Genomic DNA, 25,360 nt, shown 5'->3' on the forward strand with positions numbered 1-25,360 from the left:
TTGGCAAAATTGTCCACCCCGTCCAGGCCTTCTAAATACTCAGACTACTCTGTTGGACACCTGAAGGCCTTCATGACAGAACTTGGCCCTGATCAGCCAAGCTTCTAAATAAGGAAGAACCATAATGCACGCTCTCCTCAAAGAGGTTGCAATAAACTAGCACCACTCTGGAAAAAGTTTGTGAAGCCGTGGCAAGACCAACAGAAAGGCGCTCTGAACTGAAAACAATCCAGCAGAAGAGCAAGTTTGCTTATTGTAAACGGTGTTTTCCATAGATAGGAGATGAATTAGCCATGCTGTATGGGTACGTCCTCCTTGCCCCTAGGTGGCGAAACTCTCAAAGTCAAGTAAAAGCTTTTAGCTAGGTGCCCCCTCCCCTCCTGTATAGTGACAGGATTACCTCAGGCTCCCTCAGTCAGTATCCAAGCAAGGTAGGTGCTAGAACTGTCCGGGGAGGCGGGCGAGTCAGCATGGCTAATTCATTTGCTATCTACGTAAAACACCGTTTATGGTAAGCAAATTTGCTCTTTTCACATAGATAAGCAGCTGAATTAGCCATGCTGTACAGGAGTCCCCAGCTGACATATTGAGCAGGTAAGGTATGTAATTTAAAATTTTTTTTTGCTCAATACGATAAAAAAACATAGCGGACAGTTCCCATGAAGGCTGTAATTATATGGAATCTGTGCTCTTCTGTAGGATAGTCCGCCCCACTAGGGCATCATTCGCCGTTTGTTTGTCTAAACAATAGTGGGATGTGAATGAGTGAGGCGACGACCATGTCGCCGCTTTACAGATTTCTATAATAGGTACTTGATGTAAAGAGGCGATCGAGGCTGCCATTGCACGCACTTGTTGGTTATCTCTGTGGATAAAGTTCTCTTTATCACTGGACACCCTTGTGCATTTGGATTAAATGACAGAAATAGTTGGGAAGGTCGGTTAGGCGAAAACGTGCGGTTTTTATAGTACACTAGAGTACGTTTGCAATCTAAGATATGTAACCTTTTCTCATTAGCGTTAGTATGAGGTTTAGGATGGAATGTGGGTAAGGTAATGGTCTGCTAATGTGGAAACTGGAGATTTATTTATTTAAGTCATTTCTATACCGTTTTTTCAGCAAAAAATTACTGTTCAAAGCGGTTTACAAATAGAGATCACCTTTGGTATAAAATTTAGGATGAGTGCACAGGTTCACCTTGCCATGGTGAAATTGAAGATAAGGAGGGTAGTGAACTAAAACTTGTAATTCACTAACTCTCCTTGCAGAAGTTAAAACAACCAGGAAAAGCACCTTCCATGAGAGGTAGCGAAGGTGACAAGTGTCAAAAGGTTCAAAGGGCGAAAGCATCAGTTGTTCGAGAACTATATTAATGTCCCACGGTACTGCTGGTTTATGTACAGGTGGGCGGAGATGTAATACTCCTTTTATGAACCTGGATAGTAAGGTATATATGATATGATATAGGTTCTCCATCTAGAGGTGTGTGATACGTGGCTATTGCGCTTAGATCAGGAGATAAGCCGTTCAGGTGGACAAGTTAACAGATCGATACCTAGTGATGTACACCAGGAAGTGTAGCGTGATCACTTTCTTCGGTAATTGAGTCTGGTTGACATTTTTCTAGTGAACAATAGGATGGCCTGAAGGGTAGGAGAAATGCTTAAACGCAGGTTCAAGGAGAACGACCAACCCTTTTGATGGCCCAGAATCCATGTTCTGACCAAGCTAGCCACTGCTATTAATTGCATCATAAGAACATAAAAAATTTCCATGCTGGGTCAGACCAAGGGTCCATCAAGCCCAGCATCCTGTTTCCAGCAGAGGCCAAAACAGGCCACAAGAGCCTGGCAATTACCCAAACACTAAGAAGATCCCATGCTACTGATGCAATTAATAGCAGTAGCTATTCCCTAAGTCAACTTGATTAATAGCAGTTAATGGACTTCTCCTCCAAGAACTTATCCAAACCTTTTTTGAACCCAGCTACACTAATTGCACTAACCACATCCTCTGGCAACAAATTCCAGAGCTTTACTGTGCATTGAGTGAAAAAGAATTTTCTCCAATTAGTCTTAAATGTGCTACTTGCTAACTTCATGGAATGCCCCCTAGTCCTTCTATTATTCGAAAGTGTAAATAACCGAGTCACATCTACTCTTTCAAGACTTCTCATGATCTTAAAGACCTCTATCATATCCCCCCTCAGCCGTCTCTTCTCCAAGCTGAACAGACCTAACCTCTTCAGCCTTTCCTCATAGGGGAGCTGTTCCATCCCCTTTATCATTTTGGTTCCCTTCTCTGTACCTTCTCCATCGCAACTATATCTTTTTTGAGATGCGGCGACCAGAATTGTACACAGTATTCAAGGTGAGGTCTCACCATGGAGCGATATAGAGGCATTATGACATTTTCTGTTTTATTAACCATTCCCTTTCTAATAATTCCTAACATTCTGTTTGCTTTTTTGACTGCTGCAGCACACTGAGCCGACAATTTTAAAGTATTATCCACTATGATGCCTAGATCTTTTTCCTGGGTGGTAGCCCCTAATATGGAACCTAACATCGTGTAACTACAGCAAGGGTTATTTTTCCCTATATGCAACACCTTGCACTTGTCCACATTAAATTTCATCCTCCATTTGGATGCCCAATCTTCCAGTCTTGCAAGGTCCTCCTGTAATGTATCACAGTCCGCTTGTGATTTAACTACTCTGAATAATTTTGTATCATCCACAAATCTGATAACCTTACTTATCATATTCCTTTCCAGATCATTTATATATATATTGAAAAGCACCGGTCCAAGTACAGATCCCTGAGGCACTCTACTGTTTACCCTTTTCCACTGAGAAAATTGACCATTTAATCCTACTCTCTGTTTCCTGTCTTTTAACCAGTTTGTAATCCACGAAAGACATCGCCTCCTATCCCATGACTTTTTAGTTTTCGTAGAAGTCTCTCATGAGGGACTTTGTCAAATGCCTTCTGAAAATCCAAATACACTGCATCTACCGGTTCACCTTTATCCACATGTTTATTAACCCCTTCAAAAAAATGAAGCAGATTTGTTAGGCAAGACTTCCCTTGGGTAAATCCATGTTGACTGTGTTCCATTAAACCATGTCTTTCTATATGCTCTACGATTTTGATCTTGAGAATAGTTTCCAATATTTTTCCAGCACTGAAGTCAGGCTCTCTGGTCTATAGTTACCCAGATCGCCCCTGGAGCCTTTATTAAATATTGGGGTTTCATTGGCCACCCTCCAGTCTTCAAGAACAATGGATTATTTTAATGATAGGTTACAAATTTTAACTAATAGATCAGAAATTTCATTTTTTAGTTCCTTCAGTACCCTAGGATGCATACCATCCAGACAAGGTGATTTGCTACTCTTTAGTTTGTCAATCTGCCTACTACATCTTCCAGGTTCACAGTGATTTCGTTCAGTTCGTCTGACTCATCACCCCTGAAAACCATCTCCGGAAATAGTATCTCCCCAATATCCTCATTAGTAAACACTGAAGCAAAGAATTCATTTAGTATTTCTGCAATGGCCTTATCTTCCCTAAGAGCCCCTTTAACCCCTCGATCATCTAATGGTCCAACCAACTCCCTCAGTAGCATGGGATCTTCTTAGTGTTTGCGTAATTGCCAGGTTCTTGTGGCTTGGTTTGGCCTCTGTTGGAAACAGGATGCTGGGCTTGATGGACCCTTGGTCTGACCCAGCATGGCAATTTCTTATGTTCTAATGCATATTTGTGTTCAGCTTCTTAAAATCTACTTGTTTCACTGAAGGTCGTGGAGGAAAGAAAATGTTCCCACAAATTTGTTTACCAGTGATCGAGGAACCGATGATTCGCACCACTTACTGGACAGATTCTCCAAATCGCTCCCAAAGAAGAGCGAGCCTTTAAAGGGCAATTTTGTGATTAGCCTTGGAGGTCGCATCAGCCAACCAATTTCTCAACCATAACTGACACCTGGCCACTATTACCAAAGCCCCTTTGGTTGAGATGCGGACCAAATCGCAGCCTGCATCTGCCAAGAAGCCAGCTGCTGGCTCCATATCTGCCTTGGAATGCACCTCAACCTCTTGAGGTGAAGTAAACAGAGCGAGCCACCAGGGAATAACAAGAAGCTACCTGCAATGTCATTGCCACTGCTTCAGATGCCTGCTTAAGGATAGTTTCAATCCTCCTATTGTGTATATCATTTACATAAGAACATAAGATATGCCATACTGGGTTAGACCAAGGGTCCATTAAGCCCAGTATCCTGTTTCCAACAGTGGCCAATCCAAGTCACAAATACCTGGCAAGCACCTAAATATTAGATAAACCACAAGCTACTACTGTTTATTAATTACCGTAATAGCAGTTTATGGATTTTTCCTCTAGGAACTTATCCAAACCTTTTTTAAACACAGTTACACTAACTGCTGTAACCACATCCTCTGGCAATGAATTCCAGAGCTTAACTATGCACTGAGTGAAAAAGAATTTTCTTCGATTTGTTTTAAATTTGGTACTTGCTAACTTCATGGAGTGCCCCCTGGTCCTTCTATTATCTGAGAGAGTAAATAACTGATTTACATTAACTTGTTCAAGTCCCTTCATAATTTTGTAGACTTATATCATATCCCCCCTCAGTCGTTTCTTCTCCAAACTGAACAGCCCTAACTGCTTTAGCCTTTCCTCATAGGGCAACCGTTCCATGTCCCTTATCATTTTGGTCGTCCTTCTCTGCACTTTTTCCAGTGCAGTTATATCCTTTTTGAGATGCGGTGACCAGAACTGTACACAGTATTCAAGGTGCGGTCTCACCATGGAGCGATACAGAGGCATTATGACCTCCTCTGTTTTATTTGTCATTCCCTTTTTAATAATTCCTAACATTCTGTTTGATTTTTGATCGCCACAGCACACTGAGCTGACGATTTCAATGTACTGTCCATTATGATGCCTAGTTCTCTTTCCTGGGGGTAACTCCTAAGATAGAACCTAACATTGTATAACTACAGCAAGGGTTATTTTTCCCTCTATGCATCATTTTGCACTTGTCCATGTTAAATTTCATCTGCTATTTGGAAGCCCATCTTCCAGTCTCGGAAGGTACACCTGCAATTCATCACAATCCACTTGAGATTTAACTATTCTGCATAATTTTGTGTCATCCACAGGTTTGATCACCTCACTCGTCGTACCCCTTTCCAGATCATTTATAAATATATTAAAAAGCAATGGTCCAAGTACATATCCCCGAGGCACTCCACTGTTTACCTTTTTCCAGCGTGAAAACTGACCATTTAATCCTACTCTCTGTTTCCTGTTTTTTAACCAACTTGCAATCCACAAAAGGACATTGCTTCCTACCCCATGACATTTTAGTTTTTTTTAGAAGCCTCTCATGCGGGACTTTGTCGAACACCATCTGGAAATCCAAATACATCACATCTACTGGTTCACCTTTGTCCACATGTTTATTCACCCCATCAAAAAAATGTAGGAGAATTGTGAGGTCGCTCCTCCCTCTACAGCAAACGTCATCTGCTTGAAGATTGCACGTACAAGTGCATCCATCTTCGGAAAACATAAACACTCACTCACCACCGGATCCAGAGGTACAGGCCTTCCAAAACCCGACCTACTCTGAAATTAGCCTCTGGGGTACCCCACTCAAGATCAATCAATTCTTGAATAAACTCCATCACAGGAAAAAACAAAAGGCTTTATGCAGAGAAACCAAAACGGAATTTTTAATTGGCTCAGACATGGAATCTGCCCCAGGCACTCCAGCATTTTCAGGGTCTGGGAAATCAGGGCTAGCAGTTCATCTCTATGGAAGAACCATAGCATGGTTCTATACGGTTCTAATCATGGAGGAATTTCACCATCCTCAAAAGAGTCAGGATCGGCGTAATCATCCGTGCCATCTGTATCTCTATCGGGCAGTCCCGCTGCCGCTCTAGGAGTACTCCGGCACTTAACAGTAAGTCCAGGCAAGGTTTGTGCCTGCGACTCTGCCCTGGAAGCATTGGATGGGGCTGAGGACTGCACCTGAAGAAAGGATTGCAATCCCTTGAAAAATTCTACCCATGAAAATGTAGAAGTAACCAGACCAGGAAGCACATGAGGCAACAATCCTGTACAGGGCAGCCTAAAGAAAGTGTGCAAAACTCTGTTGAGACCCACCACCCAGCGCGCAGTGAAAAAGCCTCAGAGCAGGACCTAGCCTACACCAGGGCCTAGCCCCCACCAGGCTGCCCCTCATCCTTCGACCTCCCATGGAGCAGGACGGATGTTGGAACAGTGCGCCAAGCACGGAGAGCAGGGGAAGGAGGAAGCCCTACAGCAAAAAACCCTCCTTCTCTATCTCTGTAATTTGTATTTATTTATTTTTTTAAACTTATTTTAGCTTAACTTTACCTGGCTGAGTACAGAGACAGTCTCCGGTTGCAGGGGGAGAGGGCATATGCCATCACTGCCACGCTCGGCTTCCTGCACCCGCTGCCTTTCAGCTGCTTAACAGCTAAGTCCACGCCGGATGAAAACCCAGCTACTGGACCAAGGCACTCATCTGAGGGATCACAGAAATCACCTCAGGAATTCTCAACTGGGGGCGGGACCTTTTGGTATCACCGCAGGAGAGTGGGGCGAATTTATTTTCCTTATTTCTCCTTCTTAAAACTGAAGCAATCCCCAGTAGGCAGATGCATGTCCACCATCTTCTGGAGATGGAGAATAATGGCAGGCTGTCACTTCAGGGGTATATATACTGTGCCGCCAGTTTGCTCCATCTCTATCTGTTGGTAGAGATGCATAACCCACTTGTTCTGAGTTCATCTGACTGGACGCTAAGAAATCATGAGTCCCCTCAACTTTGGGAACAGCAATTCACAACAATGAAACAGATTGAATAGTGTCCCAATCTTATCCTTATGAAAGAGACAAACAATTGTCTCCAAGGGCTTCTTTCCCTCCTCCAAGGAAGCATAGCTAGCTTTCTCAAAGAGTGTCTCGTCAGTAAAAGAAAAAGCAGCCTTCTGAAGAAATTTTGTTTTAGGTTTACAGGGCATTTAATCCCCACCTGAGGCCTGGAGCAAAGCTCTGGATCTGCAGATCTCCCCTTCCAAACCAGGCTTCTGAACCATAGAGAACTGGTGCATAAATCTAAAACAATTCAGGATAATCTTTCAGAGAATGCACACTCTGAGGGAGAGGTGGACTTGCTTTAACTCCAACAGGGGCTAACACCAGGGGATCCCCCAAAGAACCAAACCCCTCCAAATCATTCTCTTGGAGCTGGGAGGTTGGGAGACTCACCAAGAGAATCCAAAAAGGCAGCCGAACCCACCAAGCTAGCGATTCTGCTCTGACCATGGCATATCTAAGGAGTCCTTTCTTCACTGGCCAAATATTTCAAGGCCCAAGACGACTCCTCAGGAACCTCCCCATTTCAGGGGCACAAAGCACAAATGAGGCCTATCACACAAGCAGCGCATTTCCATCTGCAGGTTCCTTAGTGGCAGCCAAGCTTCATTTTGTTCACGAGGAGGCCAAGGCATATTTCCCTCCCTCACACAAGCAGTGCGGGACAGACAAATCAGAGCCAGATGAAAAACAAAATCTTTCCCAAATCACTTACCCAAAGCAGGCAAGTCACCTCAGCTCCTTTTGTTCCCTTTTTCTTTTCCCCAACTTTAGCAAGCCTTCAAGTCTGAGCTGAAGTAGATGGGGGGTGGGGGAGAAGAGGGAAGTAATTTGAGGAAGATCTTTTAAACACAGGACTCCTTCACATATTTTAATACTTTCCAAATTAAACCCCTCTGGGCTCTAGCAAGTCCCCTTTGAAACAGAGCTCTCATTGCGGGCTCGCAACACTGAGCATACCTGGCGCCTGGCCCTTAACTACTGCTGCTGCCGCCGAACCACAAGAAAAAAGGGGAGGCAGGCCTAGTGAAAATCCTGCTGCATACCAATATATCCTATCATCTGCTGGAAGCAGAAAATACTGAGTTACTCCTGTGCTGCACCACTTCTAAATAGTGGCAATGATGTCACCAAGGAAAATTGTATTCTCTGCCTCCATCTGCAGGTAGGGGGACATAACCCACTTGTCTTAACTTGACTGGTGTAGCAGGATGAAATGGAATTGTGATTCATTTCAAAGATCCTATAATAAAGTCTCTTTCATTAGTGAGCAGAGTGAAGAGGGTACAGAAACAGGATTCTCTCCCAGTGTCCTCTCTCTCACCTGCTCCTCATTGGTTGATTTGTATTTCTCTAGTCTCTTCACAAGCTCTTCATGCTCTTCATCAAACTCAGCAATTTTCTTGCGATAGTATTCCAATAGTTCTCTGGATGGACGCAAGAATGCCAGACGCTCATTGATGGAGGGAAGTGGAGTAGAATCCCCCCTTTCTGGAGCAGGAAAAGCAGAGTACCTATGAGACGAGTCAAGTGATGATCCTGATTGGTACCTGTACAATGACAATGGACTAACTCAGATATGAGAGATCTGAAAAAGAAATACTAGTTAACAACTGACAATAGTCTAACAAACTACAGAAATATTACATCTTGACTCCCTATAGTATACTGTATTTGTACTTCCATTTTCATTGAACAATTACATATTTTTCACTCACTACTGTACTGCAAATTTTAGTAGGTTTTGTTTGACAGTAAAAATGTTAAGGCATTCTTTTACATCTTTCTTTCAATTATATTTCTAAAAATAGCAGCACTTTTTCAGCAGGCCATACTATTGAAATGTCCCAAAACATTGGTTCAGCAGGTATAACTTGGGTATAATCCTCTTACAACAGGTAATGTGGAATCTGTTGTAGAGATTACTTACCTGATAATCTCCTTTTCCTTAGTGTATGCAGATGGACTCAAAACAAGTGGATATAGTGTGCTCGTGCTAGCAGTTGGAGACGGATCTGACGTCAGCACGGGTACATATACCCCCGCAGGAAGTGCAGCAATTCAGTAATCTTCCTTGCAAAAGCTTTATGGATATATGTGTAACTGACCGATCGATTAAATGAACAGGATTACCCTGACCGATTGATAGTAACTGGAGACCGCCAGTGTTCTCAACCGGAAGGCGTCGACACCCGGCAGGGTGGATGCCCTATATAAGAAAACATGGCTTACCGTGAGTCTGTGAATCCCCATGTATACCGGCAGCCGGACAGGATGCTGAGTCCATCTGCATACACTAAGGAAAAGGAGATTATCAGGTAAGTAATCTCTACATTTCCTAGCGTGTAGCAGATGGACTCAAAACAAGTGGGATGTACAAAAGCTACTCCCGGACTGGGCGGGAGGCTGCCTGAGGTCCGTTCAGGATTGCCCTCGCAAATGCTGTGTCCTCCCTGGCCTGGACATCCAGACGGTAGAATCTGGAGAAAGTCTGGAGGGAGGACCACGTCGCCGCTTTACATATCTCTGCAGGCGACAGCATCCTAGTTTCTGCCCAAGAGGCTGCTTGCGCTCTGGTAGAGTGAGCCTTGACCCGTAGAGACGGTGGTTTCCCTGCTTCTACGTAGGCTGCCTTGATAACTTCTTTGATCCAGCGGCCGATGGTTGCCCGTGAGGCCGCTTCCCCTTGCTTCTTCCCGCTGTGAAGGACGAACAGGTGGTCCGTCTTTCATACTGCTTCTGACATTTCCAGGTATCTGGACAGTAGCCTGCCGATGTCGCGATGGCGTAGTATTCGACCTTCTTCTGACTTCTTCAAACCTTCCGTGGTAGGCAAGGATATGGTTTGGTTGAGGTGGAAGTGTGAGACTACTTTGGGTAAGAAGGAAGGAACCGTGCGAAGATGGATGGCCTCTGGAGTGATTCGGAGAAACGGATCACGGCAGGACACCACTTGTAGCTCTGACATGCGGTGTGCTGAGCATACGGCCAGCAGGAACACCATCTTCAAGGTTAGCAAACGGAGGGACAGGCCTCGAAGTGGTCTAAAGGCGTGTCCCGCTAGAAATTCCAACACTAGGTTGAGGTTCCACAGGGGTACTGGCCACTTCAGTGGCGGGCGAATGTGTTTGATTCCTTTCAGGAAACGTGAAACATCTGGGTGTGTGGCGATGCTGTTGCCGTCACTCCGGGGACCGTAGCAGGATAGAGCTGCCACTTGAACCTTTATGGAATTGAGGGACAAACCCTTCTGAAGTCCATCTTGCAGGAAATCCAAAATGATAGGGATCTTAGCGGCATGTGGATTGGTGCTGTGAGTTTCGCACCAGGCTTCAAATACTCTCCAGATCCTTATATATGTTAGTGATGTGGAGAACTTGCGTGCTCGGAGGAGTGTATCTATTACCGGCCCCGAGTATCCTCTTTTCTTCAGTCTAGCCCTCTCAATGGCCAGACCGTAAGAGAGAATTGAGCTGGATCCTCGTGAAGGATGGGACCTTGCCGCAGCAGGTCCCTGTGTGGAGGCAGAGGAAATGGAGTCCCTGCCAGTAATCTTCTCATGTCTGCGTACCAGGGTCTTCTTGGCCAGTCCGGGGCCACTAGAAGAACTAGGCCTCTGTGCCGCTGAATCTTGTGTACAATGGCGCCCAGCAGGGGCCATGGAGGAAAGGCATATAGCAGGATCCCCTGAGGCCATGGCTGTACCAGGGCATTGATCCCCTGGGATAGCGGATCCCGCCTGCGGCTGAAATATCTGGGTACTTGAGCGTTGGACCTGTCTGCTAGTAGGTCCATGCCCGGCGTCCCCCACGGATCCACAATCATCTGGAAAGCTGTGGGCGACAGCTGCCATTCCCCTGGATTTAGGCTTTCTCTGCTGAGGAAGTCTGCCGTGGTGTTGTCCTTCCCGGCGATGTGAACGGCGGAGATGTCCTGGAGATTTGCTTCTGCCCAAGTCATCAGGGGGGCTATTTCTAGGGATACCTGTTGGCTTCTGGTTCCGCCCTGTCAGTTGATGTATGCCACCGTGGTGGCGTTGTCTGACATCACTCTGACCGCTCTGTTGCGAATTCTGTGGGCAAATCGCAGGCACGCTAGCCTGACTGCCCGTGCCTCTAGTCGGTTGATGTTCCACCCCGACTCTTCTCTGTTCCACCGCCCTTAGGAGGTGAGTTCTTCGCAATGTGCTCCCCATCCGTTCAGGCTGGCATCTGTAGTGAGCAGGGTCCAGGTTGGGGAGGACATTCTTGACCCCCGGCTCATGTGGCCGGGCTGCAACCACCACCGTATCTGATTCCGCACTCTGGCTGGTAGAGGTAGGTGTACGGTGTAGTTCTGTGATCGTGGGCTCCACCGAGATAGGAGGGTGCGTTGTAACGGTCTCATATGAGCTCGCGCCCATGGTATCACCTCCAGAGTGGATGCCATAAGGCCGAGGACCTGTAAGTAATCCCAAGCTGTGGGCTGGGTGGCGCTCAGCAGGGCCTGCAGACGATTCCGGAGCTTTGATCTTCTCTTGGAGGTCAGGCTGACCTTGTCTTCCTGGGTGTCGAATCGGACTCCTAGGTATTCCAGCGACTGAGAAGGCTGTAGGGAACTCTTGTTCAAGTTTACTACCCATCCTAGGCTTTCCAGAAGAGCTATAACTCTGTTGGTTGCCTGGTGGCTCTCCTCCGGTGACTTTGCCCTGATCAGCCAATCGTCCAGGTAGGGATGGACGAGGATTCCTTCCTTCCTGAGGGACGCCACCACTACTACTATGACCTTGGTAAAGGTCCGCGGCGCGGTGGCCAACCCGAAGGGTAAAGCTCGGAACTGGAAGTGTTGGTTCAGGACTTTGAAGCGTAAATAGCGCTGGTGATCCCGATGGATTGGGATATGCAAGTAGGCTTCAGACAGATCTAGGGATGTGAGAAACTCCCCTGGCTGTACTGAATTTTTGACAGACCGCAGGGTTTCCATGCGAAAGCTGGGGACCTGTAGTTGTCGGTTGACCGACTTGAGGTCCAGGACGGGCCTGAAAGTGCCCTCCTTCTTGGGCACTATGAAATAAATGGAATAATGCCCAGAATTTATCTCCCCTGCAGGCACTGGGATTATGGCTTTTAGGGACAGGAGCCTCTGCAAGGTAACTTCTAGTGCCGTCCTCTTGAGAGGTGAGCAAGGAGATTCCACAAACTTGTCCGGCGGGAGCCGAAGAAAGTCCAGGTAATACCCTTCTTGGATGATGGCGAGGACCCACTGGTCAGAGGTAATCTCGACCCACCTGCGGTAGAAGAGGGTTAGCCTGCCCACTATGGCTGCTACCCCCGGATGGGTCGGCTGATTGTCATTGTGGGGTACGGCCGGGACCCGAACCTGAGCCGGTTCCCCTCTTGTTGCGCTTAGTCCGAAAGGACTGGTTCCTGGCCTGTGGACGAGGTGCTTGGTAGCGAGTCCTGTAAGGGTTGAAGCGCTGAGAGTTCCTACCTCTGGATGGTCTAGGAAAAGGGCGCTGGCTCCTCCTTGGCCTGTCTTCTGGTAGACAGGGTAATGGAGAGGCGCCCCATTTATTGGCCAGTTTCTCGAGGTCGCTGCCGAACAGGAGGGATCCCTTAAAGGGCATTCTCGTGAGACGTGTCTTGGAAGAGGAGTCGGCCGACCAATTACGTAGCCAGAGCTGCCTCCTGGCTGCCACTGCGGATGATACTCCTTTGGCTGCCGTACAGACTAGGTCGGAGGCTGCGTCAGTGAGGAACGAGAGAGCTGATTCCATCTCTTCTCCCGGGGTGTTATTCCTAGCCTGTGATAAACAGGAACGCGTCACCACTGTGCTGCAGGTCGCAATTCGTAGGGACATGGCTGCCACCTCAAAGGCTTGTTTCAGAATGGCATCCATGCGCCGGTCATGTGTATCCTTGAGGGCCGTCCCCTCTTCCACTGGAATGGTGGTGCGCTTCACAATTGCGCTAACTATGGCGTCTACCTGAGGGCACGCCAGCATTTCTTTAGCTGCCGGGTCTAGGGGATACATGCCAGCCAAGGCCCGACCCCCTTTGAATGAGGCCTCCGGCGCATTCCATTCCAGATCGATTAGCTGCTGTGCTGCTTGTAGGAGGGGAAAATGGTGAGTCATTTGACGCAGGCCCTCTATAACAGGGGTTTCATTCTCGGTTCCCCTGGGGTGTCATGGCCCAGAAGAGCCAGTTCAGACAGGCATTGAGAGATCAGGCCTGGAAGATCCTCTTTCAGAAAGAAGCACCTCATGGTTCGATATGGTTCAATCCCCGAGGGAAATTCTCCCTCCTCGGGGGGCTCTTCGTCTTCCTCAGGGCAATCTGAATCCCCATAAGTGGGGGTTCCGGGTGGCGAGTGGCCGTGCCTAGGCCTTGAGGGTCCAGGGACCGGGTCATCCGGTACGTATGGACCCGTTCGGGGCGCAGCCTGCATTGTGACAAAGGCATGAATCCCTTTGAATAATTCCACCCAGGAAAGCGAAGCCGGATCTGGCCTTAGGGGCACCAGGTCTCTCTGGTTTCCTGGCAGCTCCCTGCTGCCTGCTAGGTCCGGGGTGTTCCCTGAGGAACTGGCAAGTACGCTGGGCTGCGACCGGTCCTGGCCTGGAACTCCCAGGGCCTCTTCACATTGGGCACATAGGGAGTCTGCTTCCTCGCTCTGTGTGGCTCTGAGGTTGCATGCAGAGCAGAGGCTTATGCCTGATTCCGGAGGTGCCGGCTCCGCTGACGCATGGGCTCTCTTACGCTCCATCTCGTCTGTTAACTCAGCTAGAGTCTGCGCTTTGTAATATGTGCGAAAGATGTGCGCCTACCAATATGCGCTACGTGCGCCTATCAGCAGGCGCCTATCAGCGGGCGCCTATGAACGTGCGCCTATCAGCGGGAGCCTATGAACGTGCGCCTATCAGCGGGAGCCTATGAACGTGCGCCTATCAGCGGGAGCCTATCAGCGGGCGCCTATGAACGTGCGCTTAGCAGCGGGCGCCTAACAGCATGCGCTGAGCGACGGGCGCCGAACAGTATGCGCTTAGCGACGGGCGCCGAACAGTATGCGCTGAGCAACGGGCGCCGAACAGTAATGCGCTTAGCGACGGGCACCGAACAGTATGCGCTTAGCGACGGGACGTGCGCCTATCCAGAAGCAGACAGGCAAAATGGCAACCCCCTTGGCGGGTTGCCACGTAGGCAGACTCTGCTACTCCTCGGTTCCTCGGAGACCAACAAGAAAATGTACACCTTACCTTGTCTTCGGCGCTTCCCGGCTGCAACCCGGGCAGTCTCCAGCTGCAGGGGGAGAGGGTGATTACCGTCACCGCCGCGCTCGAGGAGGTGCACCCGCTGCCTCTAGGCCGCGCCCGAACTAGTCTCGCTCGGGGGTCAAGTCCACGCCGGGACCGAGGCTGCCTCTAGGCCGCGTCCGAACTCGTCTCGCTCGGGGGCCAAGCCGCGCTTGAGCCCTTCTCACTCGGGGGCTAGGTCCCTGCCGCGATTCGGCCACCGGACCGAGGCACTTACCTCCGAGGGACCACGGAAATCGCCTTGGGAAACTCAACTGGGCGAGGGACCGAATGGTATCACCGCAGGAGTGCGGGGCTCTTCTTCAGGTAGGTGTCTTCTATGAATTTAGACGTTAGAATTTGGAAAAACGCTCAGCAAGCGTGAAGTAGCTCCAAACTGCTTTGGAGACGGAAATTACTGAATTGCTGCACTTCCTGCGGGAGTATATGTACCCGTGCTGACGTCAGATCCGTCTCCAACTGCTAGCACAAGCACACTATACCCACTTGTTTTGAGTCCATCTGCTACAAGCTAGGAAAAGTTCAGTTATTAATTCCACACACTATATCATTCATAACAGATGACTCATAGGAGCCATGAACAACTGTTAAAACTTCTTTATAATATAGGGGATCCAAGATGGCCGACCCTGCTGGCAGTGCATGAGCGAACTCTGATCGAGTCTGGGGATTAATTTCCAAAAAATGCCTCATTCTACAACAAAACACTGAGCTAGGGAAAGAGAACCCCTGCCCGTGCCCTCCGGGAGCTTATGAACCTTATTGTCCCCCAAGGAATCCTTAAGCTTCTTGAGGTCCTCACCAAAAAGGAGCTTACCTTTGAAAGGCAACGTGCCCAGCTGGGCTTTGGAGGACGGATCGGCTGACCAATTGCGCAGCCAGAGCAGTCGTCTGGCGGAGACCGCCGAGGCCATCGCCTTAGACTGAACGCGAATGAGGTCGTAAAGCGCATCAGCCCCATAAGCGACATAGGCTTCAAGACGCTCAGCCTGTTCCGCCTCTGCCGACAGGAGGTCCTGGTTGCAGAGTAACTGTTGAACCCACCTGAGACATGCCCGTAGCATGAGACTGCTGCAAAAAGTCGCACGAACCCCCAGTGCCAAGACATCAAAAATGCGCTTCATATGGGCCTCGAGCTTGCGGTGCAGGGCGTCTTTCAGGGCTGTCGATCCCTCCACAGGGATGGTGGTATGTTTGGTGACCGCAGAGACAGAGGAGTCCACGGAGGGATTTTTTTAAAATTTCCAAACACTCCTCCGGGAGGGGGTAGAGCATATCCATGGCCCGCACCACCCAGAGGCCCGCTTCGGGAGCCTCCCATTATTCCCGCAGGAGCAACAGCTTGTGCATGGGATGAAAAGGGAAGGCGTAGCCGGAGCCCTGAGTCCCGCCAGGACCGGGTCCATATCTTTAGGCAAAGAGGCCGTAAGGGTTTCCATGGGGGGCCCCTCCAACCCCAATTCCTGGACGACAAAACGGATGAGGGGTTCCAGCTCCTCCCTGCGGAACATCCATAGGACCCTGAGGTCGTCCCCCTCCAGGGAAGGAAGGGTACCCTCTGCATCAAGGGAGGAGTCAGGATCCGGGAGTACCGGGTCCACCGGGGGGGGGGGGCACTCCCGGTACCACCCGCATCCGAATAGGCCCTGGGGGCTCCGCAGCCGGGCCAACAGTCAACGGCATGGAGCAGGGAATTTTTTTATTTTTTTGCTGGGGGGGGGTCAAGGGGGGGGACCTTCCTCCTCCTGCAGGCTGGCTAAATAGGATTTATGCAGGAGGAGGACAAATTCCCTTGAAAAACGGGCCCTTGATTTCCCGGGTGGGGGAGGGGGGGCGAGGGGGGTCAGGGAATTCATCCTGGGGGCCCACGGGGCCCAAATCGGGGAGAGACTGAGAAAAAAAATCGGCCCCACCCCCAGGCAGTTCCGAAAACAGAGCCGCTGAAAAATCGGCCTGGCCATGCTGTGGGGACTCGATCCCCAGACTAAATTTGCCTGCCCTGCCGGCAGGCAAGCAGAACAGAGACCCTCTCGCAAAAATCGCGACAAGGGCTGACCACAGGAAAGGCAGGCAGCCTGCCTCGGCATAAAGAGAGCTGCTCTGAAGAAAAAAACTGCAGAAAAAAAAGTTTGATTGGCAGCTTGCAGGCCCGGAGTGAAGCAGGAGGGAATCCTGCTGACTCCTGCCTTTCTGGCTGCTGGTTGAAGCTCTCTGAAGACCAAAATGAAAAACAAAATGGGTCTACTGCTGTAAGGTAAGTTAAAAAGCACTTTGAATACTTTTAACTGTTTTTTTGGTCTTTTTTTTTTTTTTTTTAAATACAGACTGAGCACAGCAGAGGGGAACTAAGCCCCTTCAGCAGCCAGAGGAGGGGGAGACTAGACCTGGACCTTCAGACTCGGTCCCCACACCTGGAAGCGGCTACGAACTCAGGCTATGCAGTGCACAAGGGGCAAAGCCCCCCTGAATCCGGCAAGAGCCAGGAGACGTGACCGTCTCCTGCACCAAAGAAAAGCTACAACTCCCTGTCAGAGTTTTTTTTTGTTTTGTTTTTTTTACAGGAAGAAGATCACACTAGATCCCTAAGGAATAAGTACTTGCTTGATCCATGAAGAAAAGAAAAGGCTGACTAGCCTAGAGCAGGAGACCGAAGGGTGAGCTGCTACACCTGCTGGAGACAGATGAATACTGAAGGGTTAAAGGATAGGCTCTGTCCTCATATAGGATATCCTTTCAGTTTTAGTCTGTCTCCACCTGCAGGAAAGGAGGCTCAACCCACAGTCTGGACTGATCCGGGTACGTACAGGGAACAGGAGTTTAAAAAGAAGGATTCTGCAGATCAAAAAGTAGTCCTTTAAAAAAATCTTTTTAAAATCCTTTTAAAAAGAAGGATTCTGCAGATCAAAAAGTAGTTCAGGTTTTATCTCCTGTAGTGACTCCTCAATTAAACCTTACGGAAATTCTTGAAACATCGCAGAAGGATTCTGTCTCTTCATTTTGGAAACTGATAAAGAATGGAAATTGAAAATGTTTTTCGATATTGTTTAGAGACTTTTATGGGTCTCAAAATTAGTATTTTCCCAAATTTGTCTAGGGCAACGCAAAAAGAAGAAAACAATTTTTACTGTTAAGGCCTAAGGTTATAGAGCTTGGAGCAATGTTTTTGCTTAAATTTCCTTGTAAATGTATTATTAAGTATCAGGGTTTTTCCTATTCCTTTTTCCTGCCAAACCAGCTCTCTACTTTTCTTTCAGATAAAGGTGTACCAGCTCTTAGTTCTTCTCCTATCATGTCTGAGTGAGTGTAATTGCCAGCACTTAGATCCGTATTAATAGAGTAGCACTCCGTACAGCAGGTTTTTTCCTCTCTCTTTGATTAATTTTGCCTGAGGTTGTGGTATTGGATGTTGCGCACCCCATCCACGCACAGGTCAGCTCACCTCACTAACTCCTCTGCTGGCCCCGGGTCGGCCTCCCCCGCAGCGGCTACAAGTTCCACGAGGCCTTGGCGTCCCGCGGCGGCGGTTGCCGGGCCTTCAACACGGCCGTCCTCACGCCGAGGTGCGGCGCCCTCCATGACGTCAGCCCCGCCCCTAGACGCACCCGTGTGGACTGCCCAGTCCCTTATAGGGCCAGGGGTGGGTCCTAGCTCCTCAGCGTGCCCTGATTGAACCTCGCATATAAGGAAGTACATGCCTGCACTTCCTTGCCTTGGCAATTGGGTCAACACTGTGTGTGTACTAGTTTGCCTACGTGTCTCATCGCTTGTTCCAGTCTTGTTCCAGCGTCTGTCTTCTCCTATGTCTCCCCAGGTAGTACCTCTCGGACTGACTCTCTGGTACTGACCTCGGCTTGTCCTTGACTTCGTTGACCACTGTCTGCTTCTTGTTCACGCCTACCCTCCGGAACCTGACTTCTGCCTTTCTCCTTGACTACATCTGCTCTCTGGAACATGACCTCGGCCTGCCTCCTCGACTACGCCTGACCCCTGCTTTGATTGACTACTCTTGGACTGACCTCTGGATCTTGACCACAGCTATTCCTGACCACGCCTCCTTGAGTCTAGCTCTGCTCCTCGCCTTGTCATCGCAGACTCTGTTCTGACCTTCCTTGTGTCCACAGACTTCCAACCCGGACATCGACCGCACACCCTTGATTTTGGTGGGCACACCTTTGAATTTCCTTTCTGGGAGAACCTGCGAGGCCCACCTAAGTCCAAGCAGCCCGGTCCCTACAGGCTCCACCCACCTCGGGCTTCCAGTGGTGAAGCTCCAGCTAGCCTCTGTCTCCTCTTGTGCTCCGCCCCCTGGTGGCAGGAGCTTCCTGGGTCCGACCAGGGAGCCGTCCCCTACTGTCCCAGGACAAAGATCCACCTCCAAGCGCTACACTGGATCCTCTTATTGAGGACTTGAAGTAGGAACAGAGATATTAAGAATATTTACCTTGTTTTTGCATTGTTCTTTTCCTGTGTTATCTCTGATTTCAAATCAAGATGTTTTTTCTTAAAGTATATTTGTTAAAATTATAAACAATAAAAAAAAATTCTTTATAATATTAACTTTTGAAAGTATCAGACTTCATTTTAGAATTTTTTTGTTCAATCTAAAGGGCAGTTATGGATTTTTAGTCTGATAATAATGAATGCACATTTCACCTACTCTGCTGCAGAAGGAAAAGAAAGTTTATGTCTCGATACTATCTTAGCATTTATTTGAAAATCCATAATTTGCTCCTATATCCTGTCAAGAGCTACTGAGCTTCTCTGTTCTAATCATTGTCATCGACTGCCTTAAGGTAACCACATGTAAGAATGATCTTACCTTTTGGGGATGGAATTTTGTGGGGTATCCATGTTTCACAGTGTTTTTCTAATTACCTGAATATGTAGAACAAAGACCAGAAAAAATCATTTTAACTTTAGTTACAGTAGCAAAATATATGAAAAAAGTAAGGAATCGATGGGCAAGGCCTTTAAAGCTAAGAACATAAGAAAATGCCATACTGGGTCAGACCAAATGTCCATCAAGCCCAGCATCCTGTTTCCAACAGTGGCCAATCCAGGCAATAAGAACCTGGCAAGTACCCAAAAACTAAGTCTATTCCATGTTACCATTGCTAATGGCAGTGGCTATTCTCTAAGTGAACTTAATAGCAGGTAATGGACTTCTTCTCCAAGAACTTATCCAATCCTTTTTTAAACACAGCTTTACTACCTGCACTAACTGCACTAACACTGTCTTATTACTAAAAATTAAATTGACGACTCCACATGGGTTCCTAAAACTTGCAACCAGATGACTATTTATTTATTTATTTAAAAACTTTTCTATACCGTCGCTAAGTTATATACCATCACAACGGTTTACAAATAGGCACATAGACTAAGGTAAGTAAATGTAGAATATCTTACATTCTAACAGGTGCCAATAAAGTTCGGTTACAATTTCATAAATAAAATCATTATTTGAGTAATGTTGGTCAAGTCCAGGTATATTATTGAGTTACTATCGCTTTGAAATATTACTTCTTAAAAGTAGGATTGATTAAATTCACTCTCATCTGCATTGCCTTGTACTTTCATTCTCTCTCTACCCTCCCCACTCTTTAGTGAAGGCTTTTTTAAAGAGCCATGTTTTTAGATTTTTCTTAAAAGTTTTGAGATTATTCTGTAATTTGAGTTCGGGTGGCATCGTGTTCCATAGTATGGGCCAGCCAATGATAAAGCCCTTTCTCTCACTTGGGTTAATTTTGCTGACTTTACTGAAGGGATTGTTAGTAGTGCTTTGTTTGCTGAGCGGAGGTTTCTTTGTGGAACGTGTACTCGTAAGGCTGTGTTTAGCCAGTCTGCTTCTTTATCATATATTAGTTTGTGTATGGTGCATAAGGCTTTGTATTTTATCCTGTATTCGATGGGTAACCAATGTAAGTCTGCTAGAGTTTCGGTTATATGGTCCCTCCTCTTTTTTCCCCGTTAGTATTCTGGCTGCAGTATTTTGAAGTATCTGGAGTGGTCTTATCGATGTGCTTGGGAGTCCTAGTAAGAGTGTGTTGCAGTAGTCAGTGCTGGAAAAGATAAGTGTTTGCAATACTGTTCTGAAGTGGGCAGGTGTGAGTAATGGTTTCAATCTTCTGAGGACCATAAGTTTTGCGTAGCCTTCTCTTACTTTTATAGATATGTGTTGCTTCAGGTTGATTTCTGGGTCCATTATTACTCCCAGATTCCTTACTTTTTCGGCTAGCTCAATTTTTTGGTTATTTCTTAGGGTTATCGGTGTTTGAATGATTTTAGTATGTTTTCTCTCAAGGTGAAGGAATTCAGTTTTGTCAATGTTGATAACCAGTTCCATTTGGTTTAGTAGTTGTTTAATTATGTCTAGGTACATGTTAGCTAGGCTTAATGTTTTTTCAATTGTGTCGTCTATTGGTAGAATTAATTGAATGTCGTCTGCGTAAATGTAATGTATTATCCCTAGGCCTGCCAGCAGATGACATAAGGGTAGCATATATATGTTAAAGAGGGTAGCAGACAGCACTGAACCCTGAGGTACTCCTGTTTCAAGTTTAAATTTTTCTGATAATGTGTTTTTTATCTGGACTTGAAAGAACCTGTTGTTTAGGTAGGATCTGAACCAGTTAATTGTTTTGTCACATAATCCAATTTCTTCAATTTGTCACATAATCCAATTTCTGATTAATACCTGACAAAAATAAACGCCAGATGGGCAAGAGACCATTAGATGATATAGCAATGCAATGACTAAATGGATTATTAAGATACACATATTTTTCAGTATTACAGTTTTAGGATTTGCATTGGTTTAGAGAGGCAGATTAATTATTTGTAGGGGCATTTGTTTTCAGTTATTTTATTTTTCCTGGGAATTTCAATGTTACAACAAAAAAGAAATTAGTGGATAAAAGCAAGTTTGCTTACCGTAAACGTTGTTTCCGTAGATAGCAGGATGAATTAGCCATGCTGTCATGGGAATTGACAATCAGGGCCCGGGATGTGGAGCTTTACCAAGCAGAGTGTTGAGTTTTCAGTCTCTGCGGCTGCGCATATGTTCCCACGCTGGAAAGTAACAGATTCTCCTCGGTCTGTATTTAAGCTTGAGCGTTGCTGAATAGAAGTAGACTACCAGGGAGGAGGGAGGGTCCGCATGGCTAATTCGTCCTGCTATCTACAGAAACACCGTTTAGGGTAAGCAAACTTGCTTTTTCCCGTTGATAGCAGGGCTGAATTAGCTGTCATGGGAGTCCCAAGCTCCTGATCACGCTGTGGAATAGTCGTAAAAGTTTGCGTGATCACTGAAGTGTGGTAGTCAAGTATGTTAAGTTGAAAAAGCCTGTAGTACTGCCTGTCCTAACTTCGCATCCGCTACTGTGTTTCTATGCAGTAATGAGAAGTGAAGGTATGAAGCGACGACCACGTGGCCGCTTTGCAGACATCCATTGGCTGTACATTCCTGAGATGTGCTATTGAGGTTGACATGGCTCTGACCTGATGAGCACGGGGAATGGAAGGGAGGCATAAGTTTCGTTTGTTATAGCAAAACTGTATACACTGTACAATCCAACTGGATATGGTTCTTTTGGCTACTGGTAATCCCAGGGCGTTCGGGTTAAAGGAGACAAAAAGCTGAGATGTACGATCAGTCATTTGTGTTCTTGCTTTGTAATACACCAATGCATGTTTACAGTCCAGCGTGTACAATAAACGCTCCCTATTATTAGAATGAGGCTTTGGGAAGAAAATTGGAAGTTCTATTGATTGATTGAGGTGAAATTGAGAGACTACCTTTGGAAGAAAAGTTGGATGAGTTCTGAGGACCATTTTGTTGTGATAAAATTGTAGGTATGGTTCCTAGTGAACCAATGCTTGAAGATCACTAACCCGTCGTGCGGATGTTACTGCTACTAGGAAGACAACTTTCCAGGTGAGGTATTTGATATGCGCAGAATCTAGTGGTTCAAATGGTGCGAGCATTAATTGTTCTAATAGTATGTTGAGGTTCCATGGAACCGGTGGCTTAGCAACCAAAGATGTGTTAAGCCCTTGAGAAAACGAGATAACGGATGTCCAGCGACAGAATGATTGTTAACTGGTCTATGATAGGCGGAGATAGCACTCAGGTGAACTCTAATGGATGATGTTTCCAAGTCTGCCCTGTAAAGGGAATGGAGACAGTCCATGAGTAATTCCGGCAAACAGTATATTGGTAGAATACCTTTTCTTATACACCAGATAGAGTAACGCTTCCATCTGAAATTATAACTGCGTCTGGTCAATGGTTTTCTGGATTCCAGAAGAATCGTTTGGGCTGCAGGTGAAACTCCTTGGGCAGTTAATAGTGACCGTTCAATCTCCATGCAGTCAGATGGAGGGATGAGTGAAGTGGGTGAAGGAGCATGCCCTGTTCTTGAATTAAAAGATCTGGTCGATCTGGTAATCGAATCGGAGGTTCGATCGAAAGACGTAAGAGATAGCTGTACCATGGTTGTCTTGGCCAAGCTGGGGCAATGAGAATCAGTTGACTTCTGTCCGTTATGCATTTTTGAATTGTCCTGGTGATAAGTAGAATCGGCGGAAAGGCATATAGGAGATTGGATGTCCACGGAATGAGGAAGGCGTCCTGAGCTAACCGCAGGTGACTGGGTTGAATCGAACAGAACCTTGGAAGTTGAGTGTTTGCTTCTGTAGCAAATAGGACTATCAACAGAACACCCCAGCGAGAGAAAATAGTCTGTATTATTTCTGGATTGAGCGACCATTCGTGTGGATGGAATATGCGACTTAACCTGTCCGCTCTGGTGTTGGCCACTCCTGGCAGGTAAGTTGCTTGTAAATCTATGGAATGCCGATGTGCATGGTGGAAGATCTGGAGGGCTTCCTTGCAGAGAGACCATGAACTGGACCATCCTTGTTTATGTAAAACATCGCTACTTGGTTGTCCGTGTAGATCAAGACTCTGCGACCTTGTAAATACGCTTGAAAGGTCTGTAGAGCATTGCGTATCGCTCTGAGTTCTAGCAAGTTTATTTGAAGGGTCTGTTCTGACACTGACCAGAGGCCCTGTGCTTCTAACCGGTCGAGATGTGCTCCCCAACCTTTGCGCCAAGCATCATGGTGAGGACTGCATTGTTTGTCGGAGGGTTGAATAGCGCTCCCTTGTCTAATGTGGGCTCGAGGAGCCACCAATTTATGTCCTCCTTTATGTGGGCTGTTAGTGTTAGACGTTTCATCAATGGTTGTGATTGTTGTTTCCATTGGCATTTCAGACCCCACTGTAAGAGTCTCATGTGAAGTCTCGTGTTCGGAACAGTGAAGTTGGCTGCTGCCATGTGGCCCAAAACTGTTAACATTTGTCGAGCCGTCGGGTACTGAGTTGCATGTAGGGAGCGGAACAGATAACACATTTCTTGTTTCCTGTCATCCAGGAGAAACGCTCTGTTGCGTGTGGTGTCCAGACGAGCTCCGATAAATTGTAGAATTTGAGTAGGTTGCAATGTTGATTTTGGAAAGTTGATTACCAACCCCAGATCCTGTAAACAACTGATTACTTGTCGAAGATGGATCCGCAGTAGGGTCGGAGTTGAAGCTACTATTAACCAATCGTCCGGATATGGAAAGATAGTCATTCCCTGCTGACGAAGGTAGGCCACCACCACTACCATACATTTTGTGAATACTCTGGGCGCTGCAGAGAGGCCAAAGGGGAGAACTTGGTATTGGTAATGCTGATGTTTGTATTGAAAACAAAGGTATTGCCAGGAGAATGGATGGATTGGAATACGGATGTATGCATCCTTCAGGTCTATGGAGCACATCCAATCATTGGGTTGTAAGAGGGGGAGAATGGATTTCAATGATATCATCTTGAATTTTTCTTTGACAGTTAATTTGTTCAATTCCCGAAGATCTAGAATTGGGCAATAGCCTCCTGATTTCTTGGGAATTAGGAAATATAGGGAGTAGAAGCCCTTGCAACGGGTCGCCCAAGGAATCTGTCTGATTGCTCGTTGATGTTGAAGTAGGGGTATTTCTTGGGCGAGCTGGGGGTGAAGTGTTGTTGGCCTCCGAATGGACAGATGCGGAAGTGTGGGCTTGGCTATGAATTGAAGTTGATAGCCGTTCTTTACTATTTCTAATACCCACTGGTCCGATGTTATGGCCTGCCAGGCGGAAAAACGAGCTCTGATCCTTCCCAGGGGTGCTTCTGTAGGGAACGGTGGTGGCCGGGCATTTAAAAAGACTGAATCATTTTTAGTGGGGCTGTTTGTTGTCGTTGAGACCTAGGTTTGCCCCTTCTTTGTTGTTGCTGTTGAGGTGGATGTGATTGTGGCCTCTGATACGCAGAATATGAAGGTGTTCTGAACTGTTGGTAAGAACGGTATGGTCTGTGTGAGAACTGTTGTCGACGAGAAGAATGAAAATATCGTTTGGAAGATGGGAACGTAGTCTGAGTCGTTAACGACTGAACTGCAAGAGCTTGGTCTTTAAGCTTGGTGACGGTGTCATGAAGACGTTCTCCAAACAGATTGTCTCCCGTACATGGCAAATTGGCCAATTTGTCATGCAATTCTTCTCTTATGGCACTAGCCTTTCGCCAAACCAATCTGCGTGCCGTGATCGCTGTAGCTGATGCTCTGGATGAAGTTTCAAAGCCTTCATATACGGTTCTTAAAAGATGATGAGAGCATTCCTCCATATCTAGAAGTGGAGATGGAATATTTTCTCCAGTTGAGGTAAGCATACCCTTGGTTGCTTGGATGCATTCATACATATACTGGACCATATAAAATTGGTGATGATGGATGCGAGCGATCAACATCGCATTCTGATATATGGGAAGCCTAACATGAAGACTTTGGCTCAGACTTTGGTTCACTCAGCTTATCCAGAATCCTTTGCTGTCTCTGGCCTAACTGAAAATTCTGGCTACAAAGAACTCAGACTGACTCGAGCTTGAACAGACATCTGGAATGAATGTAGAGCTGTTTGAATATGATGAAGGATCATGAGGTCACAAAGAGCACACAGATGAGGCCAGTCTCACAGAATTCCATCTTGACTGAGGTGCCCAGTGTAACTGGAGATCCCCCGGAGATTAGGAGTCTGATCAAGACACTG

At 46.9% G+C, this 25,360-nt stretch overlaps 1 protein-coding gene across 4 annotated transcripts in view; it reads right to left on the reverse strand.

The window, feature by feature from the left end:
• Positions 1–25,360, reverse strand: part of CCDC77 (coiled-coil domain containing 77) — a 305,397-nt gene that overhangs the window by 240,280 nt on the left and 39,757 nt on the right. For 2 of the 4 annotated variants that reach the window (XM_029599936.1, XM_029599935.1), the window contains exons 2-3: positions 19,050–19,105; positions 8,261–8,504 (exon numbers count right to left, since the gene is read on the reverse strand). In XM_029599936.1, the coding sequence (XP_029455796.1) occupies positions 8,261–8,504; positions 19,050–19,081 (276 nt within the window). In that variant the 5' untranslated portion in view covers positions 19,082–19,105. The remainder of the gene's footprint in view (positions 1–8,260; positions 8,505–19,049; positions 19,106–25,360) is intronic. The other 2 variants (XM_029599938.1, XM_029599937.1) reach the window with 1 other exon arrangement.

Source organism: Rhinatrema bivittatum, chromosome 4 (assembly GCF_901001135.1).
Source record: "Rhinatrema bivittatum chromosome 4, aRhiBiv1.1, whole genome shotgun sequence".
Classification (NCBI taxonomy): Eukaryota; Metazoa; Chordata; class Amphibia; order Gymnophiona; family Rhinatrematidae; genus Rhinatrema; species Rhinatrema bivittatum.